General features: G+C 34.6%; 3 protein-coding genes across 4 annotated transcripts; all 3 read left to right on the forward strand.

Moving 5' to 3' along the window:
* The first annotated feature begins 5,280 nt into the window (after positions 1-5,280).
* Positions 5,281-9,749, forward strand: LOC128013655 (GTP-binding protein 8-like). Of its 2 annotated transcripts, XM_052596779.1 has the most exons (7): positions 5,298-5,521; positions 5,844-6,168; positions 6,375-6,473; positions 6,550-6,680; positions 6,901-7,000; positions 7,804-7,922; positions 9,358-9,749. In XM_052596779.1, the coding sequence occupies exons 2-7, from the start codon at positions 5,845-5,847 to the stop codon at positions 9,443-9,445; spliced, it is 861 nt and encodes a 286-aa protein (XP_052452739.1). In that variant the 5' UTR covers positions 5,298-5,521; position 5,844; the 3' UTR covers positions 9,446-9,749. The 2 variants fall into 2 exon arrangements, with proteins under 2 accessions (XP_052452738.1, XP_052452739.1); XM_052596778.1 differs by having other exon boundaries at positions 5,281-6,168.
* A 1,248-nt stretch (positions 9,750-10,997) lies between these two features.
* On the forward strand, positions 10,998-13,784 carry LOC128013653 (ileal sodium/bile acid cotransporter-like). The gene is made up of 6 exons (XM_052596777.1): positions 10,998-11,636; positions 12,165-12,283; positions 12,375-12,463; positions 12,543-12,718; positions 12,849-13,006; positions 13,135-13,784. The coding sequence occupies exons 1-6, from the start codon at positions 11,257-11,259 to the stop codon at positions 13,305-13,307; spliced, it is 1,095 nt and encodes a 364-aa protein (XP_052452737.1). The 5' UTR covers positions 10,998-11,256; the 3' UTR covers positions 13,308-13,784.
* A 747-nt stretch (positions 13,785-14,531) lies between these two features.
* On the forward strand, positions 14,532-17,699 carry LOC128013652 (toll-like receptor 13). The gene has a single exon (XM_052596776.1). It carries the CDS (start codon positions 14,661-14,663, stop codon positions 17,499-17,501), a length of 2,841 nt encoding a protein of 946 aa, XP_052452736.1. The 5' UTR covers positions 14,532-14,660; the 3' UTR covers positions 17,502-17,699.
* The last annotated feature ends 7,827 nt before the right edge of the window (positions 17,700-25,526 follow it).

The raw sequence follows: 25,526 nt of genomic DNA on the forward strand, positions 1-25,526 counted from the left end.
ATACTAAAAACATTTAGGGGCAATATGCATATCAACATGTGGTACTTAAATGCAAAACCAATTCACAAACCACCCCTTGTCCAAATGAAGCACTGCATCATGTGTATTTAAAATAAGCCACTTTTTCTGTCCAAACATGGCTTTTTCTATGCAAATAAGAATCATTATAAAATGCTCTGAATTCAGCTGTCAGTGTTATTTGTCTGATGCAATTAAAGCTTTGCTGTTACCACCCACACAAAGCTATTTTTAGAGTTAACATTATATTGAATAGGGATGTTTGTATACATTTTCTAGTGATAATGGCAAATGATGGAGTATTATAACCAGGCATAACACATATCCAGGCACACAGTGTAGTCAAGTGTACTTTCAGCATTTTAAAAAGCCAATTCATGCGTCTTGATCACAGTGATGCCGTACAGTTCTAGATCATGGTAGTCTGCAGCATTTCCCACATTGAAAGAATCTAATTATAAACCATTGCACATACCAATGTTACTTTCAAAAAGTTACCCCTGCACAGGTAACATCCTAGCTAAGTCGATAATATGCAAATGTTAGAACTCTAATAAGTATTTGTGGGACAGTGTTCCTGGGTGGCATCTAATCTGTTTTCTCATGCATTTCCTTCCTGCAGTTTGTTTATCAAGTCAAACCTCCTGCTTCAAGGTCATTCTTTCTCTCTTTCTCCTCTTTCCTTTCTCTCTGCGGATCCTGGCACAGAGATCCCGATCGATATCCCAAACACTGAGCTCTAATACCCTCTAAACACCACCTGCCAAAATATTTATGCTACCATGTCTTTAAAACATGGAGGGAGAGAGTGATGATTGTGAACCTATTTTGCTGACATTTCAACCCTTTCTCCACCGTTTGTTTCTCTCTTAATTTATATACATAACACAAAGAATATGTCCAGCATTCCAGCATTCTGCTCTCACTCTTTCTGTAGTATCATAGAGGCCTATTATGCACAGTTTGAGAATTTTCTGTATGCATGGAACACATTTGCAGTACAACGATACGCACAACACAAAATACTGCATCAAACATGCAACATGCTCAACTTTACCTTCTATATCCAGTGTTGTTGTTATTAAATATTAACTATTATTGTAATTATTACCTAATAAGGCTGTATATATATATATATATATATATATATATATATATATATATATATATATATATATATATATATATATATATATATATATATATATATATATATATATATATATATATATATATTAGATGAAAAGAAACTAAAAGAAATGTTGAAATGTTAACTTTGTTGAAGTATTAAAGGTGAGAGTTGAAGTATTAAGATACTTTCTGAAAGTATAATTAAAACTAAAATAAAACTAAATTAAAACTATTTAGAAATATTACGAAAATCACAAAAGGACATAAGATAGACTAAAATTTAAAATGAAACCTGAAAATAATCTAAAATCTTGGTCTTTAGGTATAATCGAGTGCTTTCCTGAGGGTTAGATTGGGAACACAAAATCATTTTGATTGCAAATCATTTGAGGTCGGAATTTGCAACATATGCTTCTCAGCTGTAATTATTAAAACTAAATTTAAGAATACAATATTTATGGTCGACAGAATGTCTTGCATTTAACATATCTACCATTTTGCATTGCTGTTTAAAATGTTTATAAATGCGTATGAATGTGTTCTGTTTTGCACATTATAGGTAGTATCTGATGTGTCTGTATTTACAGTACTAGTATTCCATTCTGAATATACCCAGACTGTGGTCAAGTTTTGAACACATTGTAGATATACGAGTACTATGCTTTCCCCAATGTATTTCTCCATGTGACCTCCCCTCTTATAAAACACAAAAAAAGAGAATTCAGACACCGCCTGGGGTGTGCGGCTGGAGCAGAAGCTCCTTTGTGAGGCTGTGTCATAGGTGTGTTCATCGCATTGACCGAGTCTTTATCTTGTGTGTCACTATGTCATTTTTATTGCCTCGGAGTGTGTTATTAAAGCCTGTGTGTCAGATATAAGTAACATTCTGTCAGTCTATTAAGCTTTTTGAACGACTGACCCTTCTGATTTGTGTGAAGTCATCTGAGATGAATTGCATATGGCTTCATTCTTAGGAGACGGAAGAAAGGGGGTGAAGTGGGGCCATTAAGGGTGGCAGACGCCCCTTTGTGTGTCGGTCACAATGTGCTGAAGTGAAAGGAGACAGGATGCTTAACATGCAAATGAGACGAGAGAGAAGGAGAGGTCAGGGAAATCACTCAATGTCACATTAACAAGTGCTTGTTCCATGATGGGTTATTAAATGCTGAGTGTGAGAGTACGGCAGCTGCATCTCCTTCTGTAGCATTTACAAGCAAATATGCCTCTGCCAATCCAGAATGATCCCAAAGAGATCAGTTCAGATGATAAAAGAGAGAGAGAGAGACATGCTGCTTATTCTAATACATATATCACTGATTGATTAGTTTATCCCATTGACACATGCCATCTGATCATCCATTAACTGTTTGACCTTGTGCATGTAAATGAATTAAAAGCAGTGGCAGAAATTACTTCACTGACTCACCAGTCGATTTTGTAGAATTGCATACTGTACTGCAATTATTGAAATATAATAAAATAAAAATATAAAATAAATATTTAGAGTTGAAGCATTAAAATTACTAATAACAATAAACGAAACCTTAGTAGTAATGTAAAAAAATACATATAAAAATTACAAAGTACATAACAAATTACTAAAAAGAAAATATTATATATATATATATATATATATATATATATATATATATATATATATATATATATATATATAAATGTAAAATGTCATGAATGCTTTATTGATTAAGAACTGTATAGTATAAATAATAACAAATTAAAAGAAGTTATTAATTTCCAGAAGTAATATCAGTTGCAGTTTTAAACATTTGTTTCTTGAATTGTTGTCTGAATTATGATTAGCCTATACTCCTATTTACTTCTATATGGCAGGTGATATTTATGTCAGTTCATTTGTCCTGGCCGAAACAGTTAGAGTAGTATGCTAGTGTGCTCTTCCAAATTCAGCCATTATATATTTAAACTGCCAGATTCTTTTACGCACAGTTGTATTACATTTCCAAAATAACAGTCTGTATGTCGAAAAGGATATCCAGACTCCACTCACGAATTGTAACATAGTGAAGTGATGTGAAAAACATCATAGCTGTTTGAAACATTTATGGTTGCTTACAGCACTATTGCACATAAATAAAACAATAATATGCAGTAGTTATACTGCATTGTATTCAGTATTCTAGTGTTCCATTTCAAATACCGGCTGTCTTACAATCTGTTTTTAATTCTCTGGATCTCCATCTTAATATCTGCATCCATCTAGTTCTTTCCAGGTTTCCATTTAGTATTATGATTCTTTCTTTATTAACTCCTATGCTTGAATCCAAACTCATTTGACTATTTGTCATTTCTTCTCCTTCTTACTAGATTTTCCATCTTTTTTTATCTCTCTCTCTTCATCACTGTGATCTGTGTCTGCCCGTTGGGTTTAGTGTTAAAGTCAATGAGAGAGGAAATTCAGTTTGTGCCTTCATAAGAAATGGTTGAGTTTAGGTCATCATTCTTTCTTCAATACAGTTTACAGATATACGTTTTCAGATATAAGATTAAAGTTTTCTTTGATTTATGTTGCTATTTCACTCTGGATTTTTGTAAGAAATCTATAAATGCTTCCGGATTATGCTGCTCTTGCCGATCAGTATGGTGGTTTATCCAGTATAGCCGATGGTAGTATTAAGGATCAGCTTTAACTTCCTCTTCCTAAAGCTCTATAAATATTTTAGATGGTGATGGGCAATAACCGTCCCCATAAATGCTCCCTTCAACTATCTGTATTACTTACTCCAGCTCTATACTGCTTTAAAGGCCATACAGCTCACATTCTTACCAGGGGAAAATTCACAACTGTATACCTTTTTTTATTATTTTCTGGCAGTGAAAGGTCATGCAGGGTGACTGTCAGGATGACACCTTTCTAAACTCAGTCAAGCAATAAAACTAACTGAGTAAACAATTTAATTATATAGACACAATTTTACTTTTTCAAGAGTCAGTATCTCTATTATTAATAAGCATTTGTTTTATATATGCTTCCGAATACAACGAGAAGTACTGAATCTTAAAAAGTGCTGAGAAGAGAAATGCATTTTAAAATGGTAAGACATTGCTGCCCTCTGATGGTTATATCTATGTAAGGAGCAAATTTACTACTGAAACATTCTTATCACACACAGTTTGAAGATGTGTCATTTGTTAGAGCTATAATTCTTTCTCCAAAGCTTTTGTTGTGGTTTTTGTGAAAATTTATGAAAATACAATTTTTATCCTATAAATGGGTGTTGTTAAAATATCTAATTATCACTGCATTTATTAGTAGTGCTACTCAAAGAAAAGGTTAGGAATGATCCGTCCTGACGATGTTTTTCTCGTAGCAAAAATTGCACTTATATTACATGTGTATTCTGTTAGCCTATTTACATTTGCAAATACACTGCATTTTGTATTAATATTGTTACTTTTTTATTTCACTTTGTAATTTTACTCTATTTTCTATTTTGTAAACATAAGTATTTGTACTACACTGCTGAAAAAAAATAAAAAATTAAAAATAAAAAACAGTAGGACATTACATAAATTCTAATGGTTTCCACTAAAAAAAACTACAAACCATCAACTATTGTTTCCTGTAGTGTATTTTGGGACATATGCCATTAGAATTTAGTGGTTTTATCAATACAAAATTACCAGTAGAGCCCCACAGGGACCAGTTTCCATAAAAATAAAAAATAAAATAATAATAATAATAATAATAATAATTAATAAATAAATAAATTCAATTATAACCAGTAAAACCATTTTGTAATAGTTTATATTGTTTTGTTTTTTTTTTCAGCATAATGTCAATGTATCTTATTTTGCAGACATCATATCTTTTCTGCTGTTGCAGTTTTTGTCATGCTTATAAAGCACATAAATTGAAAGACTACATTGAGAGATAGTAAATAACATTCAGAAAAGTCGCTTTCTATTTATTTTCTTTTTGTTTTTTGGGGGGTTTTCAATTTTCACAACACAGTAACCAACGTTTGATTTGAAATACCATTTAAAACCCTCAGTTGTGGTAATTCAGCAGCATGAATTAAAATAACATCGAAATTAAGTTAGGTTTTCCCATACAAGAAGGCGGAACCTTTGTTCTTGTGTTTGTTTCCTTCTGAACGATTCTGATGTAACAAGCGCATCTACAGCGTGATAAGATTGAACAGAAATAAATAGCCTATAGCACGCCCCGTTAATAACAGTTGATATAGAGATATTAATTAGTTATTGTAATAATATTTTAACAAATATGCGTTTGCGTGAAGCGGTGCATTTCTGGACTCAGTGGTTTTGATAGAGTTTTATGAAGTTTTTCAGTCTAGTGAAAGACCTTGAGATGATATCAGGCTTGCAGAAGGTTGTGTGTTTCACTCTTGTGTATTTTGATTACAAGTTCTTAAAACTTGTCAAAAGGCAGCGCTTGGATGACATGTGATATGTCTATTATCTATTTGTGAAATAAATGCTGATTTATCTGATTAAAAGTCATAAAATTTCAATTCTGGATACAAGTGGATAGATATGAACCATAGTATTTAGTGAATCTTAGTTGAAAGATTTAAACTTAAGAAACCATCAAGAACGATTTTCTCGGACTAAAAATTCCAATGAATTGATATGACACACGAACTGACTTCAAAAAACCAAACATTTTCATCTTGATTGAACTGATTTAACAGGATGCTGAGGATAAAGACATTGGCTCTGCTTCAGACACATATATCACATTGTCCTTTAGTAGTTCGGAGAGTTCATCAACTGGCCTCCATCAAACATGTGTGTGTGCTCCCTGAGAGGAGGCGTCAGGGTCTACTTTACCCCTTTAGCAGTCTGGAGGAGCACCTGTCCTCACAGGTCAGTCAGGAAGAATTCAAGATATTTCATCCCAGCTTGGAGGAACTCCGTCAGGCAGAGACACTGTTCACTCCCTCCTCTAAACACAGTATCGACTACTCTACCTCTGCAGTCCGGATAGACCATGTACCTCTTCTTAAACAGCCTGAGGTATGATAAGATTGTCTTTAATCATCATTTGAAATATGATTTCAGTTTACATCTGGGTTGTTTATTTTAGCATTTTAATTCATTTAGATTGCTTTATATATATGACTATTACATTTATAATATTAATTTTAAATCATTTGAAGTGGTGACAACTACTGCACTAGACATTTCACACTGTGTCTCAGGTTTGCTTGTGTGCATTGCAGGTGTGTTTTATGGGCAGAAGTAACGTGGGAAAGTCTTCTCTCATACGTGCCTTGTTCTCTCTTGTGCCGGAGGTAGATGTGCGAGTCTCTAAAACTCCAGTGAGTCTGTATGTCATGGATGTTCTCTGCCGTTCTGTCCTGCATGGTCAGAGATAAATACTTTATTTTCATACAGGGCCACACCAAAAAACTAAATTTCTTCACTGTGGGAAAGGCGTTTACCCTTGTCGACATGCCAGGGTATGGACACAAGGCCCCAAAGGACTTTGTAGAGATGGTTGAACCGTACCTTCAAGGGCGTCACAAGTAGGTTGAAGTTGATACTGTTTTGTTTTAGCTCACAATATTTCTTTTTGCATGCTTGTTTTTGAGTTTAGAAAGTAGTAGATGATAAAGTTTGTGTCAGATATATATATATATATATATATATATATATATATATATATATATATATATATATATATATATGAGTGACAGAATTCATAGTTTTTCTTTCTCTTCGATTCTCTCATCTATGTGTCTCTAGTCTGGCGAGGACGTTCTTGCTGGTGGATGGAGGTGCAGGTCTGCAGAAGGTGGATTTGGTTGCTGTGGAGATGTGTGAGGAGTTCAATTTGCCTTACGTGGTGAGTGTTTGTCTCATGCTCTTATTGGGATTGTTCAGAAGGGGGCATCAGAGTATTAAATGCTGTTTTCAACATCTCAGTCTAGAACAGTGGTTCTCAACCAGAGGCCCTCAGCATGATGACTTAAAACAAGACAAAATAAAGCATTTAATATAAACTAAAACTATGTGTGTATGTATGTATATATATATATATATATATATATATATATATATATATATATATATATATATATATATATATATATACAAAAACTTTTTTTTTTTTACCTCGTCAACAATTCTTGTTTTATTGAAGAACCAGAGTTACCACTCTGTAGAAAAATGTTAATATATGAGGTAGCCTGATCTTAAAAGTGTGATTTCTACAACTTTTACTAAAATATACTAGTGTACTTTTTACAGTGAGAGAAAGTACCTTGTCATTGTGCTGAGGCGTCTGTCTTTACTGTGGCAGCAGATGTAGAGACAACAGTCACTGACTACACAGTCTGGAGGGGAGAAAAACTGATCTGTTTCCATATCTTGTAAAATACCCATTATAGTGTGAACTAAGCCAAAAGTACTTTTTCATTTTAAATGTTAATGCCTCTTTGACTTTTTCAAATGCACAATATTATTGTCTCTTCATTTGAAAGAATACATTATGTATTCTACATATATATATATATATATATATATATATATATATATATATATATATATATATATATATATATATATATATATATATATATATATTTGTATGTGTGTGTGTGTAAGATGGCAGAAAATAACATGTTTTACCTCTCTGTCATGTTTTAGCTGGTGGTAACTAAAATAGACAGAACCCGTCATGGCGCTTTGCTGGCTCTTACCCTACAACTTCGGGACTTTATCAAAAATCAAACCAGCCTGTGTTTCCCACAGCCATTTCTTGTGAGGTGAGATATGTAGACACACATTCTCTTTTGTAATTTCTTTCTATGTAATAATGATAATGATTTTGCATCCCGTAAAGTTTACACATAAACAGGGTTTAACTATGTGGCTTTCTTATCTGTCAATCCAGTCAGTGTTCAATAAATATGTATTTTATTTAAAAAAAGGAACTTTACAACAAGCTGGAAAGTATAGAGATATAATGTGACTCCAATAATCACATTTGCTGAAGCACTATTATGTCAATTATGCAAAAAAACTCATTTATGTTAGCCAGCTAAATAACATTATCTAGGTGTCAAATGAGAAGATTTTGTAAAAAAATAAAAATAAACTAACAATGTTGGAAAATCAAACACTTACAAAAGTTTTCTATTTCAGATAAATGCATGTTCGTTTAAGCTTTATATTCATCATTGAATCCAGAAACAAATGTATCATGATTTCCAAAAAAAGCAGCACAATTTAAAGGGTTATTTCATCCAAAAATGAAAATTATGTCATTAATAACTCACCCTCATGTCGTTCCAAACCCGCAAGACCTTCGTTCATCTTCAGAACACAGTTTAAGATATTTTATATTTAGTCTGAGAGCTCTCAGTCCATCCAATGAAAATGTATGTACGGTATACTGTCCATGTCCAGAAAGGTAATAAAAACATCATCAAAGTAGTCCATGTGACATCAGAGGGTCCGTTAGAATATTTGAAGCATCGAAAATACATTTTGATCTAAAAATTACAACTTTATTCAGCATTGTCTTCTCTTCCGGGTCTGTTGTGAGCACGTTCACAACACTGCTGACGTGTTTTCTTTGTTATTGGGCGCACCAGAAAACACGTCAGCAGCATCGTACATAATTTTCAATTTTGGATGAACTAACCCTTTTAAAGAGAATATTAATCTAATAACTTACAAATAAATGTTTATTGAGCAATGGCTGCTGAAAATGACACTACAGTGTGCATGTGTTTGTGTGTGTATTATAGTCTGCTTTTTGGCTATATTGGCCACATCAAGGATTTTTACAACATTACGGCTGCATTGTAAGGTGTTTCACATGTCATTGTGATGATGTGCGTATGAGCAGTGATGAGCTTGTGAAGCACACTCATCCTTCATCACTTCTTTTTGTTTCATGTGAATGTGCGTCTGAGGTACTCTCGATCACCAGCAATTAGATCAAAGCTGTTATACGGATATATTAGTGCTTCTGACTATAGTTCTTTTATAAAAATGAGGAAGGTTCTCTCTGCTAGATTAAAAATGTTAATGTGGTCAGATGGTTATCAGCTTGCTGATAAGATAAGGCTAGGGGTTCTTCATTTGTATTTGTGTGTCAATACTGGAAGTCACTCTTCACAGATAAAGTGATAAGTAACGCACATACAATTAACTTTTTTTTTTCTCTCTCCCCTCTCTTCCTTTGACCTGCAGTTCAGTCCAGTTCTCTGGGATTTATCTGCTCAGGTGTTTCATAGCACATGTTACAGGAAATCTACAGCTTAACGCTAAACAGTCGTGAGTGTACCGCACTGCCTTTCCACATGTCTGAGGACTGGACTCAATGTTATAAAAACAATTTGAAGATGACTGATTTAAACCATTGAATTGCTGAATCTATGTATTCTTTTCACATGCAGATGCTAGAATAAGTGTATTACTAGTTTCAGGATTCATGCAGCTGTGTATAAACTCCCTCAATGATCCAGGAATCAAATGTATGATAAAAACATTTATATTTTAGTGAGATCGTAGGGCATACCCCAAACGCACATTCCTGTCTGTTACTGTTATTTGTTCTTCGAAATAAAATGGCAGAAGGTGTAGCTCTGAATGTTTGTGAGTGACCTTTCAACTTTAAATCTTGCTCATGCATTTGGAGATTAAACGAAAATGTGTCATCATGATATGATCAGATCAAGTTACAGATCAGTTTTTCTGTTAGCACAATTACTGGAAACTGTGGCCTATTTGTAGAATGAGTTAATTACTGAACCTGTATCCAAGTAAATGGGTTAAACCCAGTGAATGAATAACAGAATGACTTCTTACTCTTGAATTGACTCTCTCAAGGTAATTTCATCTCCCTGGTTTGTTGTAAACCTAGTGTGCTGTGGTCAATGTCACACACTTTTCAGACATTACTCTTGCTAATTAATTGTGGTAAAGCTGGGTTTTGTGATTCTACCCCAGTGTTAATAATCTTATTGCGTATTACAAGGTTATTGTCATTGATTTGACAAGTACAGCACAGCTTGTTTTTCAGTTGCAGTTGCATAGACACACTATTCAATTTGCCAAATTTTCTAAACCAATACCAAAACTACATTTAGTTCATTTTTAATTCATTTTTTAACCTTAATATTTCAAACATACTCTGAAAACCCTCATTGAAGAAGACAGTCATGTTGATATAAATTTTAGTGTAATGAGTGCTTGGTATTTAACCCCACAATGTCCATGCTAAGACTGGAAAAGAGCTTCATAACATCTTTTTTTTAATATATATTGTGACTGAGAGTTAAAGGCCTTAAGCAAGCTTTTTTTGTTTCCTTTTACCCTGTGAGAGCAGTATGTACCAATTTCATCAATGTACTTTGCACCTAAGAGTCCTTACAGATGTTACACGGTTATATAAGCACCTCAAACTGTTCACTTTTTTATTTATTTAACTTTGTGAAAAGGTATATGTGTGTGTATTTGTATTTGGAAAAAAGTGATTGAGGTACCATACACTCCTACAGTCATATCTCTAAAGTCTTTTCAAAAGAATCATACAGTTTATGACATTTTTTTTTTTCTTTTCATCTGTGTGACGCACGTACTGTTTTGGGTCATATAGGCATCATGTCTTCCCCACTCAGCAACAGCAGGGGTGGTGATGGTATAGGCCCATATCTGGAGAAAAACAATAAAATTTAAGTGCCACAGTGTTATAAAATTGCAGGAGGGTGCAATTGCATTTATTTTGTCTAAATGTTACTTCGGCAATTACATTGTTGTTGTTTTTTCGCTCACTCTCTTTCTTTTATGTGTTGGCATTTGGACGCTGACCCCATAAAACATTTGCAGTAAGTTAATTATTTTTCAACAATTTTCCTCCGAATTTTATAGACCATAGGCTGATATTAAAGCTATAAGAGACAGGTAAAAGTTCACTTTTTGTCACCTGGGATGCAGGAAAGAGAGAACTGAGGGTGGGAAAGAAGGTGTTTCGGAAAATGTCTGGAATCTTAGCTCACTTTCTCAAATAAGCATTGGAATCTACACCATCTGCCCCATAGGATCTGATTTTCTTTCTTTACCACTTCATTCAAACTCCCTTTTGTCAACATGTGTGCACCAGAGCCCACCTGCCCCATAAACGCCACCATCTGCACGGGCACGTCCTGCCTGGTGCCCCGTGATCCATTCAATGACATCCTGAACGTGGCGATGAGCACCACGCTTACCGTCATGCTGGCCTTGGTCATGTTTTCAATGGGTTGCACCGTCGAAGCAAGGAAGCTCTGGGTGCACATCCGCAGGCCCTGGGGCATTTTCATCGGCTTCCTATGCCAGTTTGGCATCATGCCTTTCACAGCCTTTGCACTTTCATTGATTTTCAACGTGCTTCCAGTCCAGGCTATAGTCATCATCATCATGGGATGTTGCCCTGGAGGTTCCAGCTCCAATATTTTCTGCTACTGGCTAGATGGAGACATGGACCTCAGGTGAGATTATCCATCTGTTCACTTTCCGTTGTCATTATATAGCTTGTAACACTTTCTAGTTCCTAGAAATAAATTATGTAACGATCAGCTCTTTTAAACATGAAGTCTGTCTTTTTTAAATGCAGTAGTGTCATATGTAGGTTTACTTTCACTGTTTTCATTAAATGTCTACTAGGCTGAACTAGAATTTTTTTTTTCTTTTTTTTTTTATCTGTTTGATAAATTATATTTATAGATGGAACTAATGTTTCTGAAATTATGTAGAATTATACAGTTTTTTTTTTATTATTGTTTATTATTTTAGTATAATGATAATACAATTATTGTGATTATAGAATATTTTAGAACCTTTTACATACAGAAAATGTTCAGTTTTGTTTAACACATTTATTTTTTTCTTTCTTTCTTTTTTTTTTAGCATAACTAGACCCAAATTATTTGAAGGGCATTTGCAAATTTACTAGATTTATCATAATCCAATGCTGGGACAGAACGACAATTTTTAACACTGTTTTCTGCTGCCCATAGCATCAGCATGACTGCATGTTCTTCAATTCTGGCTCTGGGAATGATGCCTCTTTGTCTGCTCATCTATACCTCAGTCTGGACTTCAGGCGATGCTATCCAGATCCCTTATGACAGCATCGGTAAACCGGCCTCAAATAACCTAAATACAAGACTTTCCATTTTATGTATCCGTTTGACTTCTGTCTTAAATGTTGCCGACGATCATTTCAGGAATCACACTAGTGAGTTTACTTGTCCCTGTTGGTCTCGGGATTTACACGAAACACAGGTGGCCCAAAGCAGCCAAAAAGATCCTCAAGGTTAGTTTTTGCTTCTGTGTTTAATAAACGCTCATGCATGCCATGCAGCTTCACACGTCTTTTGTTTTTCTATGTATAGGTGGGATCTGTGGTAGGAATCTTCCTCATCATCATCATTGCAGTCATAGGGGGTGTGCTTTATCAGTCATCATGGACCATTTCTCCTTCGCTTTGGATCATCGGTACCATTTATCCATTTATTGGCTTTGGTCTGGGCTTTCTCCTGGCACGTTTTGTGGGACAACCTTGGTACAGGTAAAAATCTGTCTTCCCATGAGGCATTAGATGATTTACTGGGACAGTTAGAACACATACTCTGAAGGGTCAATAAATGTGGCAAAAAGTCTGAAGAAAAATATGATGGTTTATTTTTTCATGAATGCAGGTGCCGCACCATTGCTTTAGAAACAGGCATGCAGAACTCCCAGCTGGCCAGTACTATTACCCAGCTGTCCTTCAGTCCTTCTGAGCTTGAGCTCATGTTCGCTTTCCCCTTAATCTACAGTATCTTCCAACTGGTTGTGGCTGCGATTGTAATAGGATGTAAGTTCACTCGTTCACTCTGCATTTACACATTGAAAAATATGATATTTTGTTTGGGGAATCATAACATTCACTTTACTTTGAAAAGTTGATAACTCATATTATGATGATTTTTGATGTATTTGTAGTTTATTACATGATGAAGCGCTGTAGGCGGGGGACATCGGCAGAGGAGAATGGAGAAGGCACACAGAGCACAGTTGAGGATCAGGATATGCAGAATTACACTTTGGAGAATGGTGGCTTTCACTGTGATGAGAATAGCAACACTGAGAATAAGGACAATGGTACAAAGTTGTGAGCTAAACGTCATTCTGCTAACCTGTGTGACCGGAGCGGTCCACATTGACCTTCTGGAGGCATGAACTTTAAACAAGCTGTTCCAGTTCAACCAGAGAGTGTGTCGTTACACTCAACCCCAAAGTGGATGCACTTTCCTATATTATACAAACAAACCAAGAAAGCATTAAAATATGTTTTTACGATGAGTCTGCCAACAGGTTTACTGATATAAAGCTGTATTTTGACTGTGAATTGTGAGTTACGTTTTGTCTTTGGTTTGCAACTTTCAATTAATTTAAGAAAACATAAAGTACACATCCCAAGTAGGTTGAATGTAGGCTAATTTATTTAAATGTTAGTATACACATAATTGAAATGAACCTTTAATGTTTTGCTTTTTAAATTATGTATGATACAGAAAAATGTATACTTTTTTTTTTTTTTTTTTTTTTTACCATGTTTGAACAATGGGACTATTCCATGTACAGAGGATTTTTTTTTTCTTTTTTTATATATAAAGCATTTAACTGCCTTAAATTACTTAACATCTAAACACTAACAGAAACATTGCTTACAATTTAGATTGACATTTCATGCAGGGTGTTTTACGTTTTATTTTGTTGGTGATATTTATATGCAAAATACCATTAAAAAAAAAAGTTATATTCAAAAGTGTGATGTCAGCTCTCGATCCTAGCAGACTTTAAACTGTAAAATTTCATTATTGCACTTCACCAGAAGCTAATTATATTGGCCATGTATTATACCCTACGTGAGAGTAATTGTTATGAGAGTGCCCCTAAATTGGCTTATATAAAAAATATCACACTTGTCACACTGCAGTTTCTCAGAAATTACTGAAATTTGATCAAATTCAGCTAAACAATAATCAGCTCAGAATGGCTAAATGAGCTTTCAGAACTTGATCCTAAAAGAGATAGTTCACCCAAAAATGTAAATCTTCTATCTTCATTCACCCCCATGTTGTTCTAAACCTATATGACTTTTGTTCTTATGTGGAACATTGATGCATTTTGATGAAGAATGTTGATAACCAAACAGTTTTAGTGCGCATTGACTTCCATTGTGATATTTATGATCAACATGAGAAACGCAGGACTTAAAAAAAAAAAAGAAAAAAAAAAGAAAAGGTTGACAAAACTTCTCTTTTAAACCCTCATGTGTATGTGTTAATACCACAGAGAAATAAGGCAGCAGACTAAGAGCCACACATTTGTAGAATTTGGAGACTGAAAAGGGAAGTTTAGTTTCTTATTCAAATGTTCTGACATGGTTTATAACCTCCAGTGAAAGAACGATTAAACCAAGACAAGAAGAATCATAAGCTGTAAAGATCACCGAGGAACTGAAGATGGTATCTCTGTTCTCGCTCTACATACTGCTTCTGAAGACTTCATGCATATGTTCTTGGCTTGCTGATAAATGCCTTTTCTACAGTGATGTGAAAGAGTTTCCTGTTGAAACAACCTGTGCTGGAAAAACAAACATTGCTGAGTGCCATCATGTAACTAACATTAAAGAAGACCTGCGTGGACTTCCATCAAACTTACTTAACCTCTGCATTCAAATGGAACCAGACTTCCATGGTGCCTTGGCTCCAGACTCATTCTCACGCTTTGCTTCCTTGGAATACCTTGAAATTGTTGGATGTTTCTCAGAGATCCCCCCAGAGGCTTTTAATGAACTGACCAACGTATCTTCATTAACACTGTCTTTCTTGTCTACAGAAATCTGCTGTGAGGTAGCTCTTGATTTCAGTCGCCTTTCCTCACTTAACCATTTGTCTCTTTCACAGTACAGTTTATCACCACTGGCACCAAATGTTTTTGAGACGATTCCTCTGCTGCAAAAATTAAAGATACTCAATGTGTGCTTGAAGAATATATCTGAGGTTGTTTGTCGACTTGCAAAAGCAAAATCACTGAAGCTGTTTAAGTTAGAGGAATATGAGCTAAATAGACTTCATTACCCTAACTGCTCGGTGTTCAACATCTCTGACAGTTACATATCAACTGAGTTCGATATTGAAGAGGTACATTTTTATTTAGGAATAGTAGAGCATGTAGACCAGGGAGCTTTAAAAGCATTGGGAAATATCTATAGATTGTGCTTTGTTTCAAACACTGATTTCCTCAGAGATCTTTCTTTATTTGGAGTACATAAAATTCATGATTTGAGTGTAAGAGTGGATGTACTTAACGTTGATGACTTGTGTACTGCAGCAAAGTCATATTCAGTTGAGTCTTTAGAAGTTCGTTATGAGACTATTAACATGCCACTAACCCCTGCTAATATCTCACATGGCTGTGATGATATTAAGGGAATTGTGCTCAAAGGTAACATATATGTGTATAAGATTGTGGATCTCTTGGATGTATATTCAGTCTTTCAGATTTTCAGAAATCTCACTCTTGTTAACATAATTAAGCATGTGCTCAGACCAAATGATTTCTTTTCTCTTTGTGCTTCATTTCCACAGACGGTCAAAAGTCTTTCTGTTATGATACTAAGCACAAATAACATAGATAAGATCATTTCCAACCAGTTTTATTGTTTTGCAGTTCTTGAAATGCTGGACCTATCCGTCAGTAACATTTCTAACATTGAAGATTTTGCATTCATTGGATTACCCAAGTTAAAAGAGCTAAAACTCTGTAGCAATAAGTTATCTTACATTTATCGACATGCATTCAGTGGTTTATATGGACTTATGGTCTTAGATCTCCAAGAAAATCCTTTAATTCATATTGAACCAGCATCATTTGGAGATCTGATTAACCTTAGTGCACTTCTGCTGGGAGATCTGAACTTCCCACCTGCTGTGACACTGATCACACTCCATTTTTCTGATATATTTGGAATCATTCCATATAATTTAAGTTACGTTTTAATTAGTTCAGGCTTGAGACCAATGCAGCTTGTGGTCAGGAACCATGCTACACTTGGTCAGGGTCTAACCTTCCACATTAAAAGTGAATATGTGACCGTTGAGGGCTGCAACAGTTCACTCTTGACATATGTAGACACCCTTAAGATAAATGCAGCATATATGAACTGTGGAAATGAATTCATTGGGAAATATGTAAGATCGGTCGTCAATCTGGAATTTCGGTCAGTGTTCTCAGACGGTATTGGAGACTTGGCTGTAATCAATCAACTTGTCCATTTAAAAACCCTAAAACTGGAAAACATTGACTTGACGAAGCAGCCGAACCTGGCCACAATGTTTCACAATCTGACAAAACTCCAGACGCTGATCCTGACAAACTGCAGAATGTTCTTTCTGGATGGAAGTCTGACCAAAGACTTAAAAGCATTGACAGGTCTAGTACTGATACCCAAAGATAACATCAATGTCCTTCAAAACTTGGTGGAACATCTCACTAGTTTGAAGTACCTCCATCTTCTGGGCTTGGGTCTGTACTGCAACTGTGATAATGCGTGGCTGGTCTCATGGGCGAAGGACAACAGGAAGGTGCAGGTTGCCATGTTCAAGCCCACCATGAAAGAACTGCAGTGCTTGACTGACAACGGAATCGACCACCTTAACTTTGTTGATTATTCCAAAACCTGTTTATTTGATATCGAATTTGTGTTCTTCACCTCCACCTCTGGCTTTTTGTGTATTTTTATTATTGTGGTACTGTCATATAAGTTTGCAGGCCAATATATTGCGCCATTCTATCACATCGCCAGTGGATGGTTACGAGAGGCTTTGCATGTGAACAGTAAACACCAGTACCGCTACGATGTTTTTGTGTCCTACAGCAGTAAGGACGAGAATTGGGTCATGGAGGAACTTCTCCCAAATTTAGAGCAGCGGGGACCTCCATTTTTGCGTCTCTGCCTTCATAGTCGGGACTTTCAACTGGGACAAGACATTGTGGAAAACATCACAGACAGCATCTATGCAAGTCGCCGGACTCTTTGTCTCATCAGTCGCAACTACATCCGTAGCAACTGGTGTTCTTTAGAGATGCAGCTGGCCACCTACCGGCTCCAAGTTGAACACAGGGACATTCTTATCCTGGTGTTCCTAGAAATGATTCCGTCTCGCTTGCTATCCTCCCATCATAGATTGGCCCGGCTGGTAAAAACTAGAACCTATCTAGACTGGCCACGGGAGCCTGAGATGCATGAGGCATTCTGGGACAGGTTGTGGTGTAAACTGAGCTCCGATAAAACAAACTAAACTTCATTTCTATACTGTATAGTTCCAAAAGAAAAAGAAAAAAACTAAACCAAAATCAATCGGCAATTTTTTTTGTTTCTATTTTTTTGTTTCTAGTTTCTTTTTTTTATAATTTTAAATGAATATACTGTATACACATGTTACGACTATTTTGTAAAGCATGTGCTTTTTATAATATGCTTTAATAAACCTGGTTTAACATCAAATATGATTCACTGTGCAAACATGGTAATATTTGCCTTTTGCAGTCATTTCACATCTTAAAACATTTAGTGCACTTTAAGCAGACACAAACTGATGTTTGGATTGACTACTGAAAATTCCCTTTTCTAAATAATCTCCACCACAGACTATTTATGCATGTGCTGAACAGATATGTACATTAGGTATTTTTGTTCATGTGTTTATGCAAATAAGTTTCAGTTCATGTTTTCAGATGTGTTTCCTAGAACACCTTCGTTAATGGGGTGCGAATGTATCGTTTATATAGAGTACATTTGTAATAAGTATGGTTTTTATCTCCTTAGGAATTGTTGAATTCCATCATGAATCCAATTATATTATAAGAACCATTTAGGGCAGGGATCACAAAACTCAGTCCTGGAGTCCTGCAGAGTTTAGCTCCAACACTAATCAAGCAAACCTGAACCAGCTAATTAAGGTCTTACTAGGTATACATGAAAATTCCAGGCAGGTGTGTTGAGGCAAGCTGGAGCTAAACTCTGCATTATTCTTATTCACTTAATTTATTTTACTTGATTGTCACATCCCATTCAGCAGAGGTCATTGGGAAACAACTTAATTTTTTAATCCAAAATTAAACATTATTTCTGTACAAAATTAAAAGTGTGCATAAAATGTCACATGCACATTTGGTTTGTGAGCCGGTGAAACCTTTTTTCCCCAGCTCCAGGTACCTTTTTGTTTCCTTACACCTCTACTTTTGAGGATTGTTGCTGTGGCCTGCATGTACTGTGTTTCAATTAAACGAAGTCCTTAAATGGTCTAGAAGGTCTAGAACACATCCTAGAACATGTAGTTCTGTACCTGGCAGTTCTGTATCATGTCATTAAAAATCCGTGGTGACATAGAGTTCTCCCTTCTCTTGTAGGAAGTCGTGGCCTAGTGGTTAGAGAGTTTGACTCTGTGGGTTTGAGTCTCGGGCCGGCAATACCACAACTGAGGTGCCCTTGAGCAAGGCACTGAACCTCCAACTGCTCCCAGGGCATCGCAGCATAAATGGCTGCCCACTGCTCCGTGTGTGTGTTCACGGTGTGTGTGTGTGCTCACTGCTGTGTGTGTGCACTTTGGATGGGTTAAATGCAGAGCACGCATTCTGAGTATGGGTCACCATACTTGGCTGTGTGTCACGTCACTTTCACTTTCTTTCAAAAGTGCAGTGATATAATTGGAATGTTTTTTTTGTTTTTTTTTGCAATTTCTTTTGAAACATCAATGCCTTTTGAACCTTTAACTTAAAATTATTTAATCTCTTCTTCACCCTGAAAAATATATGTATTATATGATTAGGTAGGAAATACACACCTGGTTAAATAACAATTTATGTTTTAAGAATGTCTCATGAATAAAACACAAATTTCTGTTAGAGTATTTTATTTTATTTTTTATTTTTTTTGTGTACCTTCAGCTGCTAGACACTTCAGGTGTAAGAAGGCCAGAAGCTTACATTCTTGATGAAACTTACAGCTTCTGCACCAGTGCATCATTTCCATTAGATGTGCAGCCATATTTCTGAAAGAAGACTCCTTCTCCAGTGGCTTCAAGACCATCCTCTTTTGAAAGAAATTTCCCCTGAGTAAAAAACAAAATCATGCTTTGGTAAGTCATAATTATGAAATGAAAAGTCATTTTTTTACTGAAAGCAGTAATTACTAAGTCAGTGGTTCTTAAAGGATTAGTTAATTTTCAAATGAAAATGTCCTGAGAATTTATTCACCCCTATGTCATCAAAGATGTTAACATCTGCCTTTCTTCAGTCAATAAATTGAGGTTTTTAATGAAAACATTATAGGATTATTCTCCATCTACCATACGGTTGAAGGTCAATATTACAGTTCCAGTGCAGCTTCAAATGGTTCTATACCAGACAATGAATAATGGTCTTATATAGCAAAATAATAATAAATAAAAAAACGTACATGCTTTATAACCAGAAATGCTCGCCTTGCACTGCTCTGCGATGTGTTCATACAAAAAGGAATCCAAAATGACAGTGGGAGAGAAACGTGTGAGAAACATGGGAGATCTCTTTATTGTCTTGCTGTAATATCTTGCAAGACTCCATTATAAAAATGTTTAACTGCTCCGAGGTTGCTGTTGCTTTTTTATTGCAATGAGGTTTTTCCACCTTTAATGGTCAGGGCAGTAGGAATAGAGACAGGAAACAGTTGAGAAATGAACAGGAGCAGAAAAGTAACATGAGCTGGGATTTTAACCCAGGTTGTTTGAGGTGCATTTGTATTTCACATCAATGTGGTGCCCACAAGGCTACGGCTCTGACAGAGGTCACTCTATGCTATGCCATTAAAAACTTGCCATAGGTGTTCAACTGTTCACACGTTATGTACAGTGCCAGAAACAAACAGCACAGACATTTGGGACGGTGCAAACTGGCAATGGCTCCGCCCAACTTATGTTTATTTTATAAAGAGTTGCTTCTGCAAAAAAAGTTTTCTGGTTCCTCCTTTAAAAATAGACTTCTTTTGCACATTCAAATAAGACATTGTGTGTGTGTGTGTGTGTGTGAGAGAGAGAGAGAGAGATAGAGAGAGAGAGAAAGAGATATTAATAATGTTCATACATTTTTTTTATTTTATACTTAGTTTTATTGAAATACCCGGGACATGTATCGATGTCCATATGAATCGGGTTGTTTACAGCTCCATCTAATGTGAAGGAGTGAGCATGCACTCAGGTAAGATCGCTCCATGAAAGTGTTAAAAGTATACTCTCGTGGTGACCTATTCGGACACTTAACACACTAGTAATATCACACAAAAAATTTAGAGAAAATTTATCAAAATAATTATTTTAAATAAATATTTTGGTTTTAAAATTTGGTTTGAAATGAAACAATAGATAAAACAAAGACCAGGAAAGGAAAGAGCAGAACAGAGGTTGGGAAAAACTAGGGCATGCTATTTTCTATTCTATTTTCTCAAGGCAGTCAATGTCAATATGGCCATAAAACTTCTTAAATCTTATTAAGGTCTAAGCATAAATAGATTTTATAAAGGGCAATCGGACATTTCCACTCTTAATTATTCTAAATATCCTGTCATAATTATTATGCATTAACTGAATAATTCTGTTAATTATTCTGGTCCAAACTTGGTGAAACATGTGTAAGGTATAGTAATTCTGCATTAAAGTTTATGAGCAAGCCCATCTATAAAACTTTCTAAACAAATATGGTCCTATGGTTTTAATACAAAAACAGAAATATTTTGTTTAATACATTGCAGTCACAATACACTTCACAAAGTATATGGTCTCAGAAACATATTTTTTTCTGAAAATCCATCTAAATGTAATGCTGCTGTTACATAATGAAATAGGTGGTCTCTTGCTTACAACTCATCTCTGAAACTGACCTACACAAAAACAAAACAACCAGATATTATTCAGAAAAAAAAAAAAAAAAAAATCAGATTCTAAAAAAATTCCTATAAACATTTTATTGGAGTAATCTGTTGATCAATCCATGCCATTAAAAAGTGCATTGCCCTCGTAAACCCAGTTTGTATGCTTTATGAAATGATAATAAATCCATTGGATACTTTATTATAAGTGTTGGTACAGTTATTGTTCACTGTCGTTTCTTGACAATAAATGTTTTATTATGCTGAAAAATAAAAGCTGAACTGTAATTTTAACAATATCTATAGTATAAAATGAAATCTTTGTATGGACAAAAATTAAAAAAGTGCTTAATTTGTATGATGCAAGATTTGTTAGGATCTTTTATTTTGATGGAATCTAGAAATGTTATGCTATTATTATACGCTGATGTATATTATTATACACTGAGTATGATCAGTAAAGTCTCTATTATTGTGTAAAATAAGTTAAATTATTACAAATGAATACACTCATTTTTTTATTTTTATTTTTATTTTGTTTGATAGCAAGAACACATTTCGTTTTTCTTGCACAATTACAAGGGGAAAGTTCATCCTTTGGCTGTTATACCAGTTCCATGCCATCTCGAACCTGTGCCCTAGTGACCTGCAGTTCAGCTCCTATAAAAACAAAAAAAACACAGAGCTGGATGAGTGTTGAAATCTTAATTTTACTGTCAAAACTAAACAGAAAGATGATATATTACCTTTATTTCACAATGTGCAAGTTCAGATAAATACTTTTACCTTTTGTAATCTTTTAATCCAATCACACACCCTCTTACTTTCCTTGTCCATGTGAAGCACTTTTTCTGTAGATTTTTTGTTTATTTGCTGCGACATCATCACACTAAACGAGCATCTTTATCAGCAGTGCAAATCACATCAAATTCAAGTAGTCGCTGTGGTCTTGACTTCCAACACTTCCACACCTCAAACGCACACAGGTTTATTGCTAAAAAGTGCTTTGATGCCAGAACATGTGTGTAAAGATTAATGTTTCCAGTCGATGGTTATGAAAAACATAAAGTGCTGGGGTCCATGAACTCAGGGGCACTTGTGCTCAGTGTCTATTGTGAGAACACAAGAAACTTGGGACCATCTGAAAATAATATATTGTATATAATATATATATTTAGTAGGGTCAGTGCCTCTATGATACTGAGTTAACACGATGTTAAAAAAAGAATAAAAAATATAAAAAAAGAAGAGTATGTGTGTATATACACTTTATTTATTTTTTTTGTACCTAACCCTAAAAATAAAAATATAAAATGGTATGTAAATACCCACAGCACACCTAGAATGAGTCTTACAGGGACACGCAGAAACAAGTCTTTATTACATGATAAAGGGAAGTGCTTCTAGTCATAACTACCATTTTATCGACACAGACAGTAAAATAACCACTGAATGTGTGTGCCGTGCAGATGGCAAGATGTGCACTATCTAATCATTGTGATTTGAGTCCTTGAGAACACCATATAAAACTCGAATAAAGATGGAAGATCAAGACAAGATAAGATATACACACTGATAAATTCATAAAAAAAAAATATATAAAAAAATCTGAATGGAGAAAATGATAAAGAGAAAAAAGATAAATAAAACTGTGTTAAAAACAAAGTGTCAGCAAAACAGTGACTGACGGTGAAGCCACAATAGACACACAAGAGAACCTGTCCCGAAGAAAAGGAAAAAATAAAAAACCTGAAAGAGATGAGTTTGTGCAAACTGCTGACCTGCCAGGGCGATCCTTTCTGCCTTTAAACGGAAGAGAAAAACAGAAAGGTGGCAGGATTGACTGCTTCAGTCATTTTTGAAACAGTTCAATCGGCACAACAACTGCATCTAAACAATAACTGAGCATTTTCGATTTTTGCAGTTTGTTATTAGATTAAAATGAATATAAATTACACCATTCAATTCTCCCAGGACTCTGTGTTTAAATGTAAGCAATTCCCATATGATTTGTGATTGCAATTGTGATTCTACACATTAATTATATTATTGATTATATTAATTATTTTATATCATACATATCATATTTTTTTAATGGTTATTTGTTAGAAAAAATACTTTTTGATTTATCCAGCTGTATGTACTCGGTGAAACTTATAACATCCAAATGAAAGATATAACACAGAGACAGAGGCATATTTCAACAGATAAGGCTGTAAATAAAGCAAAAGGTGGTTCAACAAAATACTGACACAAGGGGGTGATCATTTTTCCAACTCAATGAATCTTTTTTTTTTTTTTTTTCTGACATGGTGTTATATATTTCACTGTTTCTTCATTTAGGCTACAAAACAACAAAATGTGATTTGTGTGTGTGTGTGTGTGTGTGGGGTGATTATTTTCTATACCCACTCTATATCACACATATTATTTACACATAATTTACACATAAATTATTAATAAGAGCTAAACCTGTGATGGAAATACACATTTTATTGCATAATATTGAATGTGTATAAATGAAAAAGAAAACAAAATATAATTGTTGTAATAAATTATATTTATTACTACTATATACAGTGAACTTTTCATAACAGCAGACAATATATCCAGATAGATTTTTGGTGTAATTTGTTCTGAAGCAATATTTTCATCAGCTTTTACATAATTAAAATCACATATTTTTATTTACCTTTACAAAGGCAATTTTTTGCTTCATAGTACGTCAAATTATTAATTAAAAATAATAATAATCTATACTATATGGTTGCTACCAGTCAGATTAAATAATTACTACTGCAAGAAATAATTTTATGAATTTAATGTTTCAAATACATTTATGAATAAATATAAGAAATGTTGAGGGGAAAAATGCATACTTTTCAGCATACTTCTCAACTATACTACCAGTAAGTGGTGGTAAGTCACTTAATGAGGGAGTCGTTGAGTCATTCATTAAACTGATTGAGTGTGTTATCATGCTTGTATTTTGAGGACTTTCGTGAACAGCTGGCTCCCAAAGTTTCTGATATTCTTCAAATTCTGTATGGTGGTCAAATAGAAATTAATACTTTCCAATAAGATGAAAAAATATTTTTAAAGCATATAAAGCATTGTTTTCTGTAAGTGAGCATTATCCTTTGAGGCAAATTGTTACATTTGATCAGTGAATTAGAATAAGAAGACATTTGGGCTGTTACCAACCAAAATAAAAGTATATCAACAAAATTCATTTTAGCAATCCAGACATAAGCTGCTCCTGAAGTGGCATTTAGAAGTATTTACACACTATTTAAAGTATTTAACCTGCAGTTCCAAATGCTAATGTTTTGATATATTAAACATAAAACGTTGAATACTGATATTTGAAATGATGAATAAAATTAAAAGACACTTTAAATGTGAAATTAAAACCGCCAGAAGGTGACAGCAAGTCACTGTTAATAAGTGAGTTAATGAGTCTTTGAGATTAAACCTAATAATTTAAACAGCTGATTCATTAGGAAACAAAAGCTGTCATGTTGCTCAAAGACGCAAAAAAGCGATGTGGTTTTGTTTGCAATTATTTTTTTGTTGGTGAAATAGTGCATAAACAGGACATGTGTCTAATTAGTCTCATAAAACTTCTAGTTTATTGAACTGTTGTAAAAAATCAATATCACATTTATATATACATATATATATATATATATATATATATATATATATATATATTTATTTATTTATTTTGTGTAAAATTGATGAACTATATGAAGTGGTATAAATATTCACATTTTCTCTCCCATGTCTTGAATGTGTGCTCATTCTGAATGTATTTTAATAGACTGAATAATGCAGCGAAAAAGCGCAAATGTGCACGCTCACTAGACTTCACGTATGCGTGCACTCTGTAGGTTGTTTGAATGTTTGTTTGCGTTGTGAGAATATTGAGCAAAATAGTTCAGTTGCCATGTTGTTTATATGTCTATGGTTCTCACCTTCTGTATGTCAATGACGCAGAGTACTGGAGGCTGATTGGTTGTCTAATAGGAAGAGGAAAGACCTGCTTCAGTGCATTCACTGAGTTTTTTACACTGTTAAAGAGTTGGATTCCCATGCTAAACATGGACAAAGTTTAAAAAATTAAGTTGTACGTTTGAAGGAGTATTTTTGTTCCAAAAATACCTCTTCCGGTTTGTCACAAGTTTTGGAAAGTTTTTTTTCGAGTATGGCTCTGTGTGACATTAGATGGAGCGGAATTTCCTTATATGGGTCCTGAGGGCACGTCTGCAGGAAGAGCGCACGCTCCGTATAGCACAGCACTGATAGCACAACAGACTTCACTGATCAGAGCAAGAGACCGAATTGTCACAAAAGAAGTGTGTTTTTGGGTGCCAGGGCAAGACAACCCTGCACAGATTACCAAAAAAAAAAACAGCATTAA

Source organism: Carassius gibelio, chromosome B24 (genome assembly GCF_023724105.1).
Source record: "Carassius gibelio isolate Cgi1373 ecotype wild population from Czech Republic chromosome B24, carGib1.2-hapl.c, whole genome shotgun sequence".
In the NCBI taxonomy this organism is placed as follows: domain Eukaryota; kingdom Metazoa; phylum Chordata; class Actinopteri; order Cypriniformes; family Cyprinidae; genus Carassius; species Carassius gibelio.